Source organism: Agelaius tricolor, unplaced genomic scaffold (genome assembly GCF_023055355.1).
Source record: "Agelaius tricolor isolate 1412-34295 unplaced genomic scaffold, bAgeTri1.0.p SCAF_5, whole genome shotgun sequence".
Classification (NCBI taxonomy): Eukaryota; Metazoa; Chordata; class Aves; order Passeriformes; family Icteridae; genus Agelaius; species Agelaius tricolor.
The window spans coordinates 53248143-53264472 of record NW_027269265.1 but is presented as its reverse complement, the minus strand read 5'-3'; the positions used below and the strand labels follow the sequence as shown (position 1 = coordinate 53264472).

General features: G+C 46.7%; 2 protein-coding genes across 11 annotated transcripts in view; both read left to right on the top strand.

The window, feature by feature from the left end:
• The window catches only part of EPS8L2 (EPS8 signaling adaptor L2), a 48186-nt gene extending 45314 nt beyond the window's left edge, over window positions 1-2872 (top strand). Inside the window, exons 18-21 of one of the 2 annotated variants that reach the window (XM_071428089.1) lie at window positions 471-615; window positions 1688-1871; window positions 2276-2408; window positions 2746-2872. In XM_071428089.1, the coding sequence (XP_071284190.1) occupies window positions 471-615; window positions 1688-1871; window positions 2276-2408; window positions 2746-2817 (534 nt within the window). In that variant the 3' untranslated portion in view covers window positions 2818-2872. The remainder of the gene's footprint in view (window positions 1-470; window positions 616-1687; window positions 1872-2275; window positions 2409-2745) is intronic. The other variant, XM_071428090.1, reaches the window with a different exon arrangement.
• Window positions 2873-8551: 5679 nt separating this feature from the next.
• BUB1B (BUB1 mitotic checkpoint serine/threonine kinase B) overlaps window positions 8552-16330 on the top strand; it is a 45491-nt gene continuing 37712 nt past the window's right edge. For 2 of the 9 annotated variants that reach the window (XM_071428080.1, XM_071428076.1), the window contains exon 1: window positions 9193-16227. In XM_071428080.1, coding sequence (XP_071284181.1) covers window positions 15973-16227 — 255 coding nt within the window. In that variant the 5' untranslated portion in view covers window positions 9193-15972. The other 7 variants (XM_071428082.1, XM_071428081.1, XM_071428078.1 and 4 more) reach the window with 7 other exon arrangements.

The following is a 16330-nucleotide window of genomic DNA, read 5'->3' as shown; positions in this document are numbered from 1 at the left end:
GAGAATTAAGTGAATACTGAAACTCGCACTCCAGAAATGTGGAGCTGGAGTGTTCTGAACACCCTAGGAAAGCATGGAATTGCTTCCCAATTTTGGTATTGCAGAGTTTGGACAAAGCCAAAGAGGGCCCAGCAAGCTTCTGGATAGTTTAATCAAAATGTCAAAAAACTTCCCAGTCTGCTCCAGGCCCTTGGCAATGGTCATGCTTCACATCCCAGCTATGGAGCATTTAGGCTTTGCCTTCCAATGGGATTGTACATGTTTGGCATGTCTAGGATTCCCTCATGCAAACTTCAGACTTTGCTTTGGGTTCTTCATTCCCAGAAATTAACTTCTTCCATGCTGCTCCACCTGAGGTCTCACCAGCCCCACATCAGCACAAGGACAACATGGCAGTTTGTCTCTTAAATGAAAATGAAAAATGGCAGGAAAAAAGTCTTACTTTTTTTTTTTGTCCCCCCCTTTCTAAGCAGTCTAACCAGAGGTACAAAGGAGACCTGAGCCCCAGAGGCTATGGCCCATCCAGTCCAACTCACAAGCTGCCTGCCAGCTACGCTGGGGATAAGTGGGGCAGTGAGATGTTATCACGCAACTCTACACAGGACGCCAAAGAACGTACGTGTGTGTCCCACCCTGTGTCCCACGCTGGGGTCCCCTGGGGTTGGGTGCTCTGGTCACCAGACCTACCCAAAGGGCTCCCCTGCACCCTTCAGTGATCAGAAATAGAACAGCACCAGGTCTGGAGGCCACTGCAGGTAGGAGAAGAGCCAAGAGAGCAGCCCTGGAGCTTGTGAACCTCCCAGGCTCTCGGGCTGCCCGGGACAAGCAGGGCAATAAGTGATCACCCCATTCCTCCTTCCTCCAGCTTGACCTTCCTCCTCCTCCTCCTCCCAAGGCCTTTTTCTTCCAAAGCATTTAAATGTGTCTAAGGAAGACCTCAGGTCAATCCCTTTCTTTCCTTTCCTTTTGCTCATATCCTGCCACACATGTAGTGCCTGCCTGGCTGGTTCCTTTATGTGGTTCCACAGAATTCCCAGCCAAACAGGAGATCCCTCCTTCACCCTGGACATGTTGTGGGGGTCACAGAGCAGGAGAGGGACCAGGGGCCCCACTCTCCTCACCCCTTATCCCACCCTGTCCACTCTTGGAAGCAGGAGCCCTTTTGGGACGATGGAAAGCCCCTCAATACAAGGACACGAATCTTTCATAACACCCAGTTATTCTCCACAGTCCTCAGGAGTTTCATGGGGAAAGTGACACTGGATGAAGTGTCCCTGGAGTTTTCCCAGAATCACAGGGACCTTCAAGCTCATCTCATCATGAGTGTGTTCCTCACTCCCAGTTTGGGCTTCCTGACGCTTCTGTTCCGCTGTGGAGCAAAACCTGGAGCTCTGGGATCAGCAAATCACTGAGTATAAGTAGCAGAGAGGACTGAAAGGTCTCAATCCCAACTCTCCAATTGTAGATTCTCACAGATCTGTCCTTCTAGATCAGGCAACAGCCAAAGGGTGATGGGAGGAAAATAAATGGCAACACAGGGGCTCAGGAAAAGGGGAACCACTTTTCTGGCCTGAATTTAAATAAGATTGCTGAGCCACACCCCCATTTTCCTTACAATTTCCCCACCAACACATTTAATGGGATTTTTGACTGAAGATTTGATTTCATTCCCTACCTGTTTCTGCAGAACTTATTCACCAAATGGATGAGCTGAATGATGAGCTGCTAAAGAAGATCACAAACAATAAAATTCAGCCTCCCCACAGGAATTTCAAAGTGGAAAAGCCTCAGCAAGTTTTTGTGCCCCTCACCTTTGAATCCAGCACTGAAGAAGTCAAAGCCTGGCTAGAGGCCAAGTCATTCAGCAAAGAGTAAGATTTGCTCTGTTGCCACATGAAACGCTCGTCCTTCCCTGGAGAAGGAGCTGGGGAGGCTGCTGGCACCATCTCACCTGGGACAAGTCACTGGGATTTACCTACAGAGCCTGTGGTGTAAATTAGATTTCAACCCTATTAAACCCAGGCTCTAGAACCAGGATGTTCAGAGCCCAAACTCACTCCTTTTCTTTCTTATAAACATTTTCTTGGAGAAAAACAATCCACAAATTAAACCCAGGGCCTGAGATGCCATTGGAATCACAGCTGCCAGCCTGGCACAGCCCCAGGGCCCTGTGATACGACCCCAGTGCAGCTCCCAGCCTCCCATCTCCCACTCCTCACCTCTGGCACGAGGCCACTGCAGCACAACCATCACCCCCCACTTTGTGTCTCCCCAGGACCGTGGAACACCTGGGCATCCTCACCGGAGCTCAGCTCTTCTCCCTCAACAGAGAGGAGCTGAAGAAGGTGTGTGGTGATGAGGGGAACAGAGTGTACAGCAAGATCACAGTGGAGAAAAACCAGCTGGAGGTGAGTATTTTTCTGGATAATTCCTGCTGGAGTAGGGGGCTGTACCAGCAGTGTCAGATAGCTCATTAAACAGGCATTTTAAGAAACACAACTGGGGGAAAAAAAATGCAACCAAACCTACACAAGCAATAAAAGACACGTAAAAATTCTGAAGTGCCTTTTAAGCTAAAAGGCCCCAAATCCACAAGATCCCCCTGTTTCCACTAATTAATCAGCTTTTTACTGATATCACCCATCCCTTTGAAACTAGCTCTACTCCCAGAGCATTCACTGAATACTGTAATTTAACTACAGCTTGAAGTTCAACTCCAAACTTCCTGTTTTGTTTCCATTCCAGAAAAGCAGAGGGGAGTCAGAGCTCCAAGAAATCATGAAGCGCCGCCAGGAAAGGATTGATTCTGCTAATTAAAGTCTCTCTGCTTTATTTCAGCTCTTAGCCCTAAGTAGTGCAGAAAAAAAGGGAACAAAAGCAATGATTCCCGGCCCAGGCCGGAGGCAGCAGAGCTCCCCTTGGGCTCCAGCTGCCATCAGAGCGACAATTCCTCAAACACTGTTGGGAAGGGTTGACAATAAGACCATATCCCACTGGGAAAGGTGTTTTAATTTTGCATGAAGTATTTTTTTTATAACTATATATTTTATACTGAAATTTTCCGTGCATGCGATCGGAGCAGGATTCCCTCGGGGCTGGATGTACGACAAGGGCTGGATTCAAACAAAGACCCCCAGAGCTTTTCTCCAAGGGCTATCCCTGCTCCCAGCCCTTGCTGGCACAGCAGGCCTGGCACACAGCTCAGGAGGGGCCAGCTCAGGGCCTGGAGCCTGCACCACGGGAATGAGGCTGCAGGAACAGCCCTGCAGTGCTTTGGGTTGAAGGAAAGGACATTAAAGCTCATCCTGTCCCACCGCCATCATGGGCAGGGACGCCTTTCCCAAGCCCAAGTTGTTCAAATCCTGTCCAGCCTGGCCTTGGACACTTGCAGGGAGTAAGGACCCCTCTGGGCAGCCTAAGGCAGCCCCATTTCCATTTCCTCCTCAGTGCAGGTGTCCCCTGCAGCCCATGAGCACAGCCCGGTGACAACTCCCTGTCCCCCTCCTGTCCCCCTGTGCCCCCTCACTGGACAAGGCTGGAATGGCAACACACATTCCCAAAGTCTGGCTGCTTCCTTAAATCCACAGACCAGTTGGTGCTGTCTCTGAGATGAGCTCTCAGTGCCTAGAAAGGAGCAGGAGTGACAAACAAAGGGATCTGAATGTGGACATGGGTGAGCTCCACCTGCCCACTGCTGCTGATGCACAGGCCTGGGCTCAGGGCAGCTGTGCAGCCCTTCCCTGGGCCGCTGATCCTGCCCTGGAATGTTGTGGGGCTGCCAAACTCGGCCTCAAACCAGGAGAAGATAAGCCCTGACCATTTGTTCCCGTCCCAGGCGCGCCCACAGCCCTTGCCAGGGTGTTGGTCACTCGTCCCCACCTCCACGTTTTCACTGTAGAGAGTCAGCTGAAATGATTCCCAAATAGCTGAAACCCCAAAGCACACTGGGAAGGGCAGGTTTAACTCCAAATAAATGGGCACAAGGAAAAAAATCTAATTTAGCACAGGATGTTGCTCTTGACTTCCTGTTTTCCTTCATAAGGTTATGTGCATTTATATATAACAATCTGTAAAGAGGGAGTGAGGAAAATCTCTTCCCTAGAGGCAGAATTAGTGATTATGCTTCCAAAATTTACTCAGAATTTCAAAACTCAAGCAAGCAGCGTAGTTCCTGTCCACAGCAAGTTTGGCACATTGCATTTCTATCTCTGTTTAGCTGACAGACCAACCTGATTGCAAAGCAGTGAAGCAAACACAGCTCCAGAGCTGCCCACAGCCCAGGGACAGTTGGCTTTTCTCTCTCAGCACTGCTCAGTCTTTGCCCAAATTTGTCTGTCTTTGCACATCTAATGGAAAAAGCTTTAACACAGCATCGGGGAACTCGTGTCTCAATCTGAGAGCACCAATGCACCTCAGTTTTGGCTTTATTCTTGACTGTCTCCCATGGATAATCTGTTTTCTTCATCTGAAAGAGGACGCTGCTGGCACCAGCAGAATTAGGGTGCAGGCAGGGGGGGGATCCTGGGTTTAGTCACAGCCCTGCTGGGATCTGAGAAGGGCACTCACCTTGTCAGGGAGGGATGAAGAGGACAATCCTCCTGAGAAGCCCTGGCTCTGGAAGAGGGTGAAGGGAAGCAGGATGGCAAGCACAGGAGGTGAAAGAGTTTCTAAAATGAAAATAAAACCAAATGTTGAGCTAGGAAATACCCCACCTTCTAGTGCTGGGGTGTCGAGGAAAGCAAATCACAGGGAATTACAGTTATCTGGGATTTTAACAGGAGTGTACAGGACAGCTCTGTAAAGCTGGGAGCCACAGGAGCACTTCCCAAAACAAATATCTCAGCAGACCTTACTGCAGAGGTCACTTTTACAAATTTCCATGCAACTGAGCTGTGCATCTGTTCTGTTTGTACTGCCTGCAGACACTGCTATAAAGTACTGTACATTGATGTAACTGAGCGAAGGAGACAATGATATAACCATGCACTGTACAAGAGTTATTAAAATAGTTAAGTTATACTTATAAATCCATGTCTGTCTCTTTCACTGGGTTTTATAAATAAATCCGTGTCTGCCTCTTTCACTGGGTTCTCATAATGGTTTGTCACTGACAGTCTGAGAAACTCAGCAAAAGGTCTGAAACCACACATTTCCTTTTGGGTTTGGGGACTGACATTCAATAGGAAGGGTGTTATGGCCTGGATAGCTGTGTTTCAAATACAGGGGCAAACTATGACAAGGCTGTACAAAAGCAGCAGTTGGACACGATGGTCCATTGGAACACCTGAACAGGTCCTGGCAGAGGCACAGCATTGCCACCAGGTCCTGCAGCACAGCTGTTTGTACTTCAGGGCTCCTATCTTTTGGTATAGATCCACTGGAATTTAACCTCATAATTTGGTAAGAATTAACATTAACCCAAGAGTTCGAGGGCATCACCTGTGTGTGATCTCAGTGGGTATAACTGGGGTTTGGGGGAGAAAAACTGCTTTAGAGGTGTGATAAACCTCTGTACAACCCTGTCAGGATTAAGGGCAGCAGACCAGGTATGTTGCTAAAAATTACAGAAATTATTTACTTGAATTAATAACAAGGACTAAAAGACCTTAATTAATCACTCCTGAGCATAGGGGCTGTAAGTGCTGGCACAGGGCACCCTGTGTGAAGGAATATTGCAGCAATGACATTCGACAACACCAATTACCAGGACACACTGTCACTGACCCAGAACAACAGCCTAGAGCAGGTGCCTCGGGGGGTGTCTGCCTCAGAGGGGCTCTACAGACTTGTGGTGACACAGAGCCTTTGACCAACACCACCATGTCCAGAAGAAGCTCTTTGTGTTATTTTCTCGACCATCTTCTCGTTTCATGTCTTCCCCGGGCCGAGGCCATGAACGATCTCCCCGAGGGCCTGACGCAGCAGCCGCTCTCGCCGCTCACCGGGGCCAGGCCGGGGTTCGGGTTCGGTGGGGGGCCCTCAGAGCCGGGCTCGCGCCGCGCCCGCTCAGAGGGCTTCTCGCCTCAGCGACCGGCACAGAGGCTGCCCCGCCACTGCCTGCCGCCGCCTCCTGCTCGCCCGCCGCGCCGCAGACCAACAGCCCGGTCCCCACCGGGACGTCTTTCTGGGCACGGGGTCCATTCTTGGCGCCATTTTCTCCCTACTCAGAGCGCGTGCGCGAAACATCGCCATATTGGAAAGGGCAACATCCGCCTAAGCCGCCATCTTAGGTGTGGTGAGTTCCGCCCGAAATCCGCCATCTTGTGTTCTGGCAGAAGTCACTTCCGGTGATGTCCGCCATCTTAGGTGTGGTATCACGTGAGTTCTGCCCAGACCCGCCATCTTGTGTACTGGAAGAAGTAACTTTCGGTGATGTCCGCCATCTTAGGTGTGGTATCGCGTGAGTTCTGCCCAGACCCGCCATCTTTTGTGCTGGCAGCAGCCGGGTCCGAGCGGTTCCGCCACCTCCGGCCCGAGCCGCCCTCTTGGGCGTTGCCGAATTTGATTTGCGGCCAGCTCCGCCCCCTTGGGAGCGACGTTTGTCGCTGTCCGTCAACACAGAGAAGTTCTCACAAACACACACACGTGCACTCACATCACAGCCCCAGACAACTCGACCGAACCCCGTCCGGCACCGCCCGCTGTCCCCAGTCCTGGGTCTCTCATGAGTTTCTTGCCCATGTTACGCAGAAATAACCTCCCATCAACCCCAACAACCTCTTCTGTGCATACAAAAGCTTCATTAGTCACAAGCATCACAAAGGCCTCCAGAGTCTGTGAGTCAAGGGCAGTTGTGAGAAAAATTCTTCTTTCTGCTCATTCAGTTTTCTTTATGACAAATATCTCTGTTATTGATCACATTTCCAACAACAGCAGGCAGCTAACCTATGTTCCTGGCAGGATATTCCTGTCCAAGTCCATGACAACTTCTTTTTGCAGCTGCCTCATACGTCAGCGTTTGCAGATCCTGAATGCAGAGGGGAACAGGACATCTGTAGCCTTGAGACCCTGCAGATGATGGATTTTAAGATCTCAACTCTCAGAGGGGCGATCAGGCAGTCCCGGCTCGTTGCAGTTCCCCGCAGGAACACGAGGGAGTGCTGCAGGACAGGCTGTGTGGCCTCTTCCGGCACTCACCCTCTGCCCCCGTTGTTTCTCCTGAGTTCTTCCCTCAGCCCTGTCAACGAGCGCAGGAAAAATCTTGTCTCACTCCCCGGTCGTGCTCAGGCACTGGAAGCAGTGATGACACATTCATAAAATCCTGGAATGTTCCGGGTGGGAAGGGACCTTGAAGCCCATTCCATTCCACCCTCTGCCATAAACAGCGACACCTTCCACTATCCCCGGTTGCTCCAAGCCCCGTCCAACCTGGCCTTGGACGCTTCCAGTCACTCCAGGCTCCTGTGTATTACTGCAGCCTATCAGACTAATAAGTTGTTTCTTGGAATGCTGTTGGAGAGAAGGTATTTGATGAGGCTGAGGATCACATTAACACATACACTTCTGGGAGCGGCAAACTGTGTATTTTTCACCCAAAAAGTGAGGGGTTTTTGGGACACCAAAGCAGAACTCATCTCCAGTTGCATGAAGTGAGTGCTTCAGAAAAAATGATGGGATGAATTTAAGACAGAGAAATGACGTGGATGTTAAAAACGCCAATCACTTGTTTTTAAAATTCTTAAAAGTTTAATAGTAATAAAATGGTTATAAAAATAGTAATACAATTAGAGTAATAATAATTTGGACAAATTGAATTAGGACAATATGAGACAATAAATACAAAGAGTTACGGACATTCAGGTGCCTTTTTCTGGACAGCATGAGCCCGAAAAAGGACCCCCGTTAACAGAGGATTAACCTTTAAAAGCAATAGCCTGTTGCATAGTCATACACTTCATATATGATGCCTAAATTCCATTCAAACACAGGATTCTGTCTGGTCATTGTCAGCTTCTTCCTCCGAATCCTAACAGCGCCTTCGAGGCGGGAAGAAGTTCGTTTCTTCTGATAAGAGGGCAATAAATTCTTCTTCTCTGAAAGATTTAGGCGTCCTGTGGCTGCTATCTCACTGCGAGTCCTTTCTTTTAAAAAAAAGTATCCTACATAGAATCGTTTCTATTTTAACAATTTTTATAACCTAAAACTATATTTAACACAGTACTTAAGAGAATTAATACAGCTTTACTTTCTAACGCGACACATATAATATTCATTTTAATATTTGCGAAAAGCCAATCATAAAATACATGCATTTTTCACAGTGGAGAATCAGCAAGTGCCAGCGGTTAGCAGATTGAACGGGCGAGAACACACGCGAGCAGGAACAGGAGTATGCCTTTCAGATGAGACTAACTGCGAGCGCATTAATTTTAAAATTACTTATTTTTCCCCGCCTGCTGGCGCTGGTGAGATGAAAACTCCATTTCCCATGATGCACTGGAGCGACGCGGGGCGGTGTCCCCAGTCAGGCGGGGCGGGGCGAGAGGCGTGGCCAATGGGGAGGCGGGAGAGGCTTGAATATTAAGCCGGCGGCGATGCTTGGCTAGTTTGTTGGCGGGAGGTGCTGTGCTGGCTTTGGTGGTTTGCGCGGCCGGGAACTGGTATCGTACGTCCGGCTGGGTGGGAGGCGGATCCAGGAAGGGTTGGCGGAGTCTGTGGCGCTCTGGTCTAAGGCGGCCTGAGGAGCTGTGGGCTCCGTGCGGGGGTGAGGGCTGAGGTGCTGTGAGGTTAAAGGTATGCAGGGCTGAGGGGTCCATGGAGGACTGAGGCGGTCTCAGGGACTGTGAGATACACGGGGCTGAGGTTTGTGGGATCCGTGAGGGTTGCGCGCCTGTAGGGTCGGAGATGGGGGGGTGAGGGGCCCTCGGGTATCAGTGGAGTCCCTGAGGGGCTGTGAAGTTCGGGGAACTGATAGCTGCCGTGCCCTTGAGAGGCGCCTGGGGAGCCGTGAGGTGTGTAGGGCTTGAGGGGTTGTAGGGGGCTGAGGCATTCCTGTGGGGCTGAGGGGCTCTAAGTACTGAGGTTCGCGGGACTGACGGCTGCGGGATTCGTGAGGGGCGCGGGGCTGAGGGCTGTTGGGGTGCGCGGGGCTGAGGGGCACGGGGAGATCGTGAGGGGCTGACGTTCTGTGAGGTGTGTGTTGCTGTGGGTGTCTCTGGGGGGCTGTGAGGTGTGTAGGGCGGAGGGGCTGTGTCTGGGTGGGATCCGTGAGGGGCTTTTAGGGTATGAGGTACTTGGCGCTCGCGGCTGTGGCGCTCTGAGACGTATTTTTCTGCCCGGTCCCGGCTCGGCGCTGGGGCAGCCCGGCCGGAGCGGGGTGCCCGGTCCCGGCGTGGGGCGATGCGTCCCGGGGCACCAACAGCCTCGGCTCCCGTCGGTGCCAGCGGGGAGTCCCCGCCACTCTGCCCCAGGCAGGGCTCGAGGCTCGGCTGTGTCCCCGCCTGCTGCAGCCGCTCGTCGAACTGGTGAAGGACCAGGGGGTCCCGACTAAGCCTGGCTGAGGCTCCCCCTGGCCGGAGCGCAGCCGTCGGCAGCTCCTGTGAGGAGAGTGGGGGGATCTCGGGCCAGAGAAAGGAGCAATCACCGGGGAGGGGGAGATGGCTTAATCTAGTGGCTTTTGCTGCTAATATTGCCTGCTTGGGGTTCTTCACTGTCAAGATGGGTGCTTTTTTCATATATTTCCCTTAGGGGGGAATTAAACTCCCAAGTCCCTCTACAAACCCCCTAAAATTTGGGTATCTAAGCGGTGTGTTTTGGCTGCTCAGAAATTGAGGGTGAATGGGCTTAGGAAAGCTGTCTCTGCCAGGTTTCAGGTCAGTACCCAGCTGTACAGGTGTCCATTTCTTTTTAAAAGGAGGATCAAATGAGAGGTGGTCGTGTCCCAGGAGACAGCCACTCCCTCCTGACAAGGGAGAATGTGCGGCTTGCCTGGCCGGGACAGGAGATGTCCAGCCTGCAGAAAGAAATGAGTGCAGGACCTTAGAAATCCAATAAAGTAAGGTGGCTGAAAATGGACAGGGAAAAGAGAGGAAGGTGTGTGGAAGTTGATGACTTCTAAACCTCAAAGCAGGGGTCCCTCTTGCCTGTGGTTTGTCTCTCTTGCAAATACAGATTAAATGATAGCATGGTGAAATTGTTTGGATTAGGGGGAACCTTACAGATATCTGGTTTCACCTTGCACTGGCCCAGGTTGCTCCAAGCCCCATGCAACCTGGCCTTGGGCATTCGCAAGGATGGATCAGCCACAGCTTCTGTGTGTCAGCCTGTGCCAGGGCCTCAGCATCCTCCCAGGGAAGAATTTCTTCCCAATATCTCATCCAAAGCCACCCTTCTTTGGCTCAAGGCCATTCCCCCTTGTCCTGTCCCTGCATGCCCTTGTGAATGATTGCTGTCCTAAAGAGTGCCTGGCCATGTGTACTCTGTTCGAGTTTAGCAGGCTGATATTGCTTGAATAAGGTTGAAAAACTGTGTGGAGTTTTAAACTCAGGAACAGGAAATTCTTGGTAAGCAGAAGAATTGGCAGAGGTGGCCTGCTGAAATGTTTGGGGGGCAGCAAAGGAATGTAAGAGGCAAAACATGAGCCAGAGAAGGGGAGAGAAGGCAGGCATGTGTTAAATCTGTAAGACAGAAAGGTAAGAGTTGAATTATTTTGGAAACTAGAACCTGAAGGAAGAACTTGTTGGCTGCCTTGTGCAAAGAAGGCCTGTGCAGCATTCTGCAAGTCTTGTTTTGAAGCGCTTGTGAGGAAAAGAGAAGAGCGCAGATCAAAAGAATTCAAGTGCAGTATCAATGGAATATTTATCCTGGCAATAGGATGACAGAGAGTAGCTTGCAATGGCTTAAACTAGACATCAAAAGGAACAGCTGTGCTACAGGTGTTCAGGCTGTTGTAGAGAAGTGATGGAAGAGCTTGTGTGAAGGGACTCAATCCTGTGAGATCAGGTTTGTTTCCTAGGTGCTTGGATAAGGCCCAGTGTTGCCACGTTCTTTGTAGCTGAGCATAGAGGAGGAGCATAGAAAGTCACAAGGCTGATGCCTGGATGCCCTAGGGGGACATTATGATGCTTGTGTCCCCAGTGTCTGTTCTGCTGGTCACGTGGTGTGGAACACAAACTTTTCCAGAGCATGTTAGAATGATAATGTAAAAGCAAAGCTTTCCTTGAAAGCCTTCAGGTACACAATAGGGCAAAGCCCAGTGCTCAGAAGTCGGTCCTTACAATTGATAGGATTGGGCAATTGGAATATCTGGCCAATGTTGTCCAGTGAGAGAAGCAGTTGCTGAGGTAATCTCCTCCCTGGCTTCTGCCCTCCTCAACTACCTTTATTATGCTAGTGATTGCAAAATAAAATGGCCTTGGAGAAGTAACAGGCAAGAGATAACAAAATTTTAGGAATGTGTCAATAAGGGCCTGTTCCTTGTGGGAGTGAAAGGTGGGGAAGTACTGGAAGTTACACTGAGGCATTTAACAGTCTACAGAACTCCAAATACATGAAGAATACATAAAAGCGAAAAACTTCAGGCATTGAGATAATAAAAGTATTTTCATCTTTTCAATATGGACATTGTTATAAGTGCAGCTTGGTAAGAAAAACTCGAATGAGGGAGGGATGCAACCAGGCTAAAATTCTTGGAAACTCCAGGAACATTCTTTTCGAATGGTACACAGTTTGGTTAAATGTGAGAAACTAAGCCCACTCTTTAAGAGTTTAATAAATTATTTAGAAAGGGTAAAACATAAAGCAAAAGATACAGGCACCTGTACACACCCCTTCTTCAGCCCTGGGTCCTTTACAGTGTTGCAGGTGCATTACTTACTCAGTGTTTGTTGTAGATCTGTTTTGGGCTCTTTGACCACACTTCTTACTTGAGGTTTCTGTTGCATTTGCACAATTCAATAATTGCAGCCTTCAGCAGTCTGCAGGGATCTTCTGATGATCTGGTGATGGCACTTTAAGCTTGGTGCTTTTGTGGTTTCCGTTTCTCTACTTAGGCTATTTTAAATGTATGTTTTGCAGCAGCATATCTTAAAATACATCTTTTGCAAGCCCACTTACATCTTGTGAAAGCCTTGCTTTTCCGTTCGCATTGCCCATAAGCTATTACTAATTTTTCCATACTTAAAAACAGTTTAAAACTTAAAATAATTCTTTGCAAGGAGTTGCAATTCTATAATGAAAACATATAAATAGTAGCAAGAGCCAACTACTACCTAGCCATTTATAACATAATTTAATGGGAAAGTTCAGTAAATCACAGGCTTAATATAGCTGAGAAGAGTGAAGAGGAATTATAATATAAATTTCTTTTACCTATCTCTTTGTGCTGTTTAAAACATTCATTCTGGTCTCTGAATGCTTCCATATTTCTTTTAATGTCTGCCCTTAGAGTAGTCTCTGCTCCCCACTTAATGAAATTTCTTAGATTTAATTAAATAAAATATCCTGTTTCTGGCAGAAGAGGCAAGGATGTTTAATTCCACTCCACTGAAGGGCAGTACAAAAATAAACTTTGGTGAATGCTCTGACATCTTAAAACCTGCACAGGGAAGAAGGGGGTTTTCTTACTGCTGGTTTCAAGATGCCTCTTGAAGCAGTTTGGGAAATGATGGAAAAGAGGAGTGAGTATTCCCACTATATAACTTACTTTGGTCTGAAGAGTCTCAGGGAAATGAAATAGGCAGATGAGAGTAGTGTGTTGCCAGACTAAATTCCACCTCTTCTCTCTTTACTAATGGACTTCTGTGGGCGACAGCTGAGCAGTAGAACAAAAAGTACTACACAGTCATCTTGCACCTGGTGGGCCCAAAGCCCCGGGAACAGCAAACAGAAATGTAAAAGAGAAACCAGAAACAATGTTGTCATTTGTCTAAAGCAAATCATGAAAGTCTGTGGTTAAGCAATGTTACCAGGAAACATAAATATTGTGGTTATCACTTTGGCAATGGAAAATTCTACCTAAAGCTGTAAGAGTACATAAACTGAGCTGTAGGAACAATAAATTGGCTTCTTGCTTGCACCAAGCAGAGCCCCTCTCTCAGTCACTGTTAGACCTCAGAAACTGCTAAGGAATTTTTGTGGTGCTGCAATGGCCTCTGATGAAAAAAATGAGAAAATACCAAACTCCAAGTCTGGAGGCTGTTGGTGGGCAGGATAATGAATATTATAGACTTGGGACAATCTTGGCTGTAAAATGAGAACCGTGTGTGATAAATGGATATGATTGGTGCTAACTAAATTGTAACTATATCAATGTTTTAGAAAATAATTGTTATAAAGTAATAAAGTAGGATTGAGATAAGCAAGATCCCAAAACAGAATCGGCCTTGGCATGAACAGAGTTCTTTGTTACATGTGAAAACAGGATACAGGATGTAATATTGAGATAAGCAAGATCCCAAAACAGAATCGGCCTTGGCATGAACAGAGTTCTTTGTTACATGTGAAAAAAGGGATACAGAATGTAATATTGAGATAAGCAAGATCCCAAAACAGAGCTAAGTTGGGACGATTGCAGGTGAGGAATCCAAGTTGTGGTTTTATCTATAAAATAATAAGGCTTATTTGGAACATGATGCTTACTTACATAACACACAGCTTAGTGTGCATGTGCGACCTGCCAAGGTTATTCAGAGGACAGCGAGGAAGATGGCGAGCCTGCCTCTGAAAAAACCACGAAAAACCAGCAGACCCTGTAGCAACAAGTGAGCATGTGCTGTGCAGTATAGTGACAGATTTCAAGAATTGAAAATAGGAGGAGTTTTATGGAAAAATACTGATGAATATGTATTAGCATACAGTATGGAAGTGTAGTTTGGATGACTTTTGTTTCATACGTGGGTCAGGGTGAGAAATCCCTCCCTGTACCCCGGTCGGTTTTGCTTATGCTTAATACAAACCTTAATCATACTTAATTTATCACAGCCACATTTATTTGCTTGATTATACTGAATATACTTGATTGTGTGATATATGTTATGGAATAATTCGTGCCTGTGTAAAATATTCATGAAATAAGTTGTGCTTGTATGAAAAATTCTTGAAGATTTAAAACCAGAAGCCGCAGCCTGAGAAAGAGATGGCCTCACAAATTGTGAAATCACAGACTGCAGCCAAGAGAAAAAACCTAATTAGCAAATGAAAAGCCGTGGCTCTGTGCAGAGATGGGCCCTTTCCCAGGACAGTCCAGAGACAGCCAAGCTATGAATACCCAATAAGTATCTATGATCAAGATAGAGTAGTCCATTCAAATACCAGTAGTGCATTCCAATACCAGGCTCCCTTAACTCGACAATCAGCATTCATCGCTTCCCAGAAACTGTTCTGTCCAGTTCAGCACAGAGAAAAGGAAACTACACAAATATGTGAAGCGGGAGGAATAGGAAAATCTGCCTCAGGCAAAAAAAAAAACCCATATAAAACTAGCCTGGCAGAGACCAGTTATAAATAAGAAGCTTGACTAGGCCAATATTCAAGCAGCAATCAATTTTTTAATTAATATGGTAAAGTATGAGCAATACAGTGCTGGGTACAGTGGGGGAAGTTTTCCCTCCAACTGCACACTGATAGTTGAGGTTACAGGTATTTATAGGGGTACTCATCAGCTTTCTCAGCAGTTTCTATTCCAATTTTTATTCATCAGCAGTTTCTAGTCCCAATTTTTACATCACAATTCTCTACACTATGGTGATTTAGTTTTTCTCAGGATGTATCCCAGAAAAGTAGTATCCCAGATGGTGGTGGTCCGGTTTCCGAAAGAAGAAAGATGAATCCCATCTGGTGAAGTTCAGCTCCCCATGTGAGATGCAAAGCTGTGTTTCGTGTCAGGTACAAACAGGTGACGTGTGTACTTGCGAATGTGAAATTGTGGACATCGACAATGGGATAGTTGCGAATTCTAATAATAACAGATGAAAATAAAGCATGGAAAAAGGCCTTTGAACCTATCTTTTGTTTGCAATTAACCCTGGTTGATTTAGGAGCATTGGAATTAAGGTGTTAAGGATGTTGCTTTTTGCTTGCATTTAATCCATAAAAAAGCTCTGCACTAATAACCTTTTGAAGTATAATTTTAGAATGTTACTTGTATCCTTGAAACTATAGCTTTGGAATATATATATAGGAAATATGCTTATCTCACACCTTATTGAAGCAGAGAAAAACAGTTTGAGAAAGGAAGATGAACATCAACTCAAGGATTTATGGTTTCGACTAAGGGAAGCTGGACATCACTGTTATGAGATTTATAGTCTCTGCAATTAAAAGGTGGACCCACATCTGGGGAGCTGGACTCCACCAGATGGGATTTGTCTTTCTTCTTTCAGAAACTGGACTGCCACCATCTGGGATCCTCCTTTTGAGATACATCCTGAGAAACTAAGATCACAATAGTGTATAGAATTGTGATGTAATAATTTGGAATAAAAATTGCTGATGAGTAAAAATTGGAAATAGAAACTGTTGAAAAAAACTGATGAGTACCCCTATAAATACCTTTAACCTCAACTATCAGTGTGCAGTTGGAGGGAAAACTTCCCCCACTGTACCCAGTGCTGTATTGCTCATACTTTACCATATTAAATAATAAATTGATTGCTGCTTGAATATTGGCCTAGTCAAGCTTCTTATTCATAACACCCAGATGTGGGTCCACCTTTTAATTGCAGAGACTATAAATCTCATAACAGTGATGTCCAGCTTCCCTTGGTCGAAACTATAAATCCTTGAGTTGATGTTCATCTTCCTTTCTCAAGCTGTTTTTCTCTGTTTTAAGGTGTGAAATAAGCATATTTCCTTTATATATATTCCAAAGCTAGAGTTTCAAGGGTACAAGTAATATTCTAAAATTATACTTCAAAAGGTTATTATTGCAGAACTCTTTAAGGAAAAAGCAACATCCTTAACGCTTTAATTCCAATGCTCCTAAATCAAGCAAGGTTAATTGCAAACAAAAGATAGGTTCGAAGGCCTTCTTCCATGCTTTATTTTCCTCAGTTATTATTAGAATTTGCAAATTTCCCATTGTCGGTCTCCACACATATGGCAATCACAAATACACACATTGCCTGTATGTACCTGACACCAAACACAGCTTTGTATTTCACAGGCAGCATTGGTGAACAGAGGGGATCCGAAGCCGTCGAGTTGGGATCTGTGTTCACCCAGTGCCGATGCCAGGCTCGACGCTGCCCCTTTGATTGCGGCTATCAGAGACCGAATCCTGGTCGCAAAGTAAAATTGTTTTTATTGATTGTTGATGTGCCTTTATAATTTATTATTTATAACAATTGTATTCATTTATATAAAATTGCAGTTCAATTAAAATTGCTGCTAA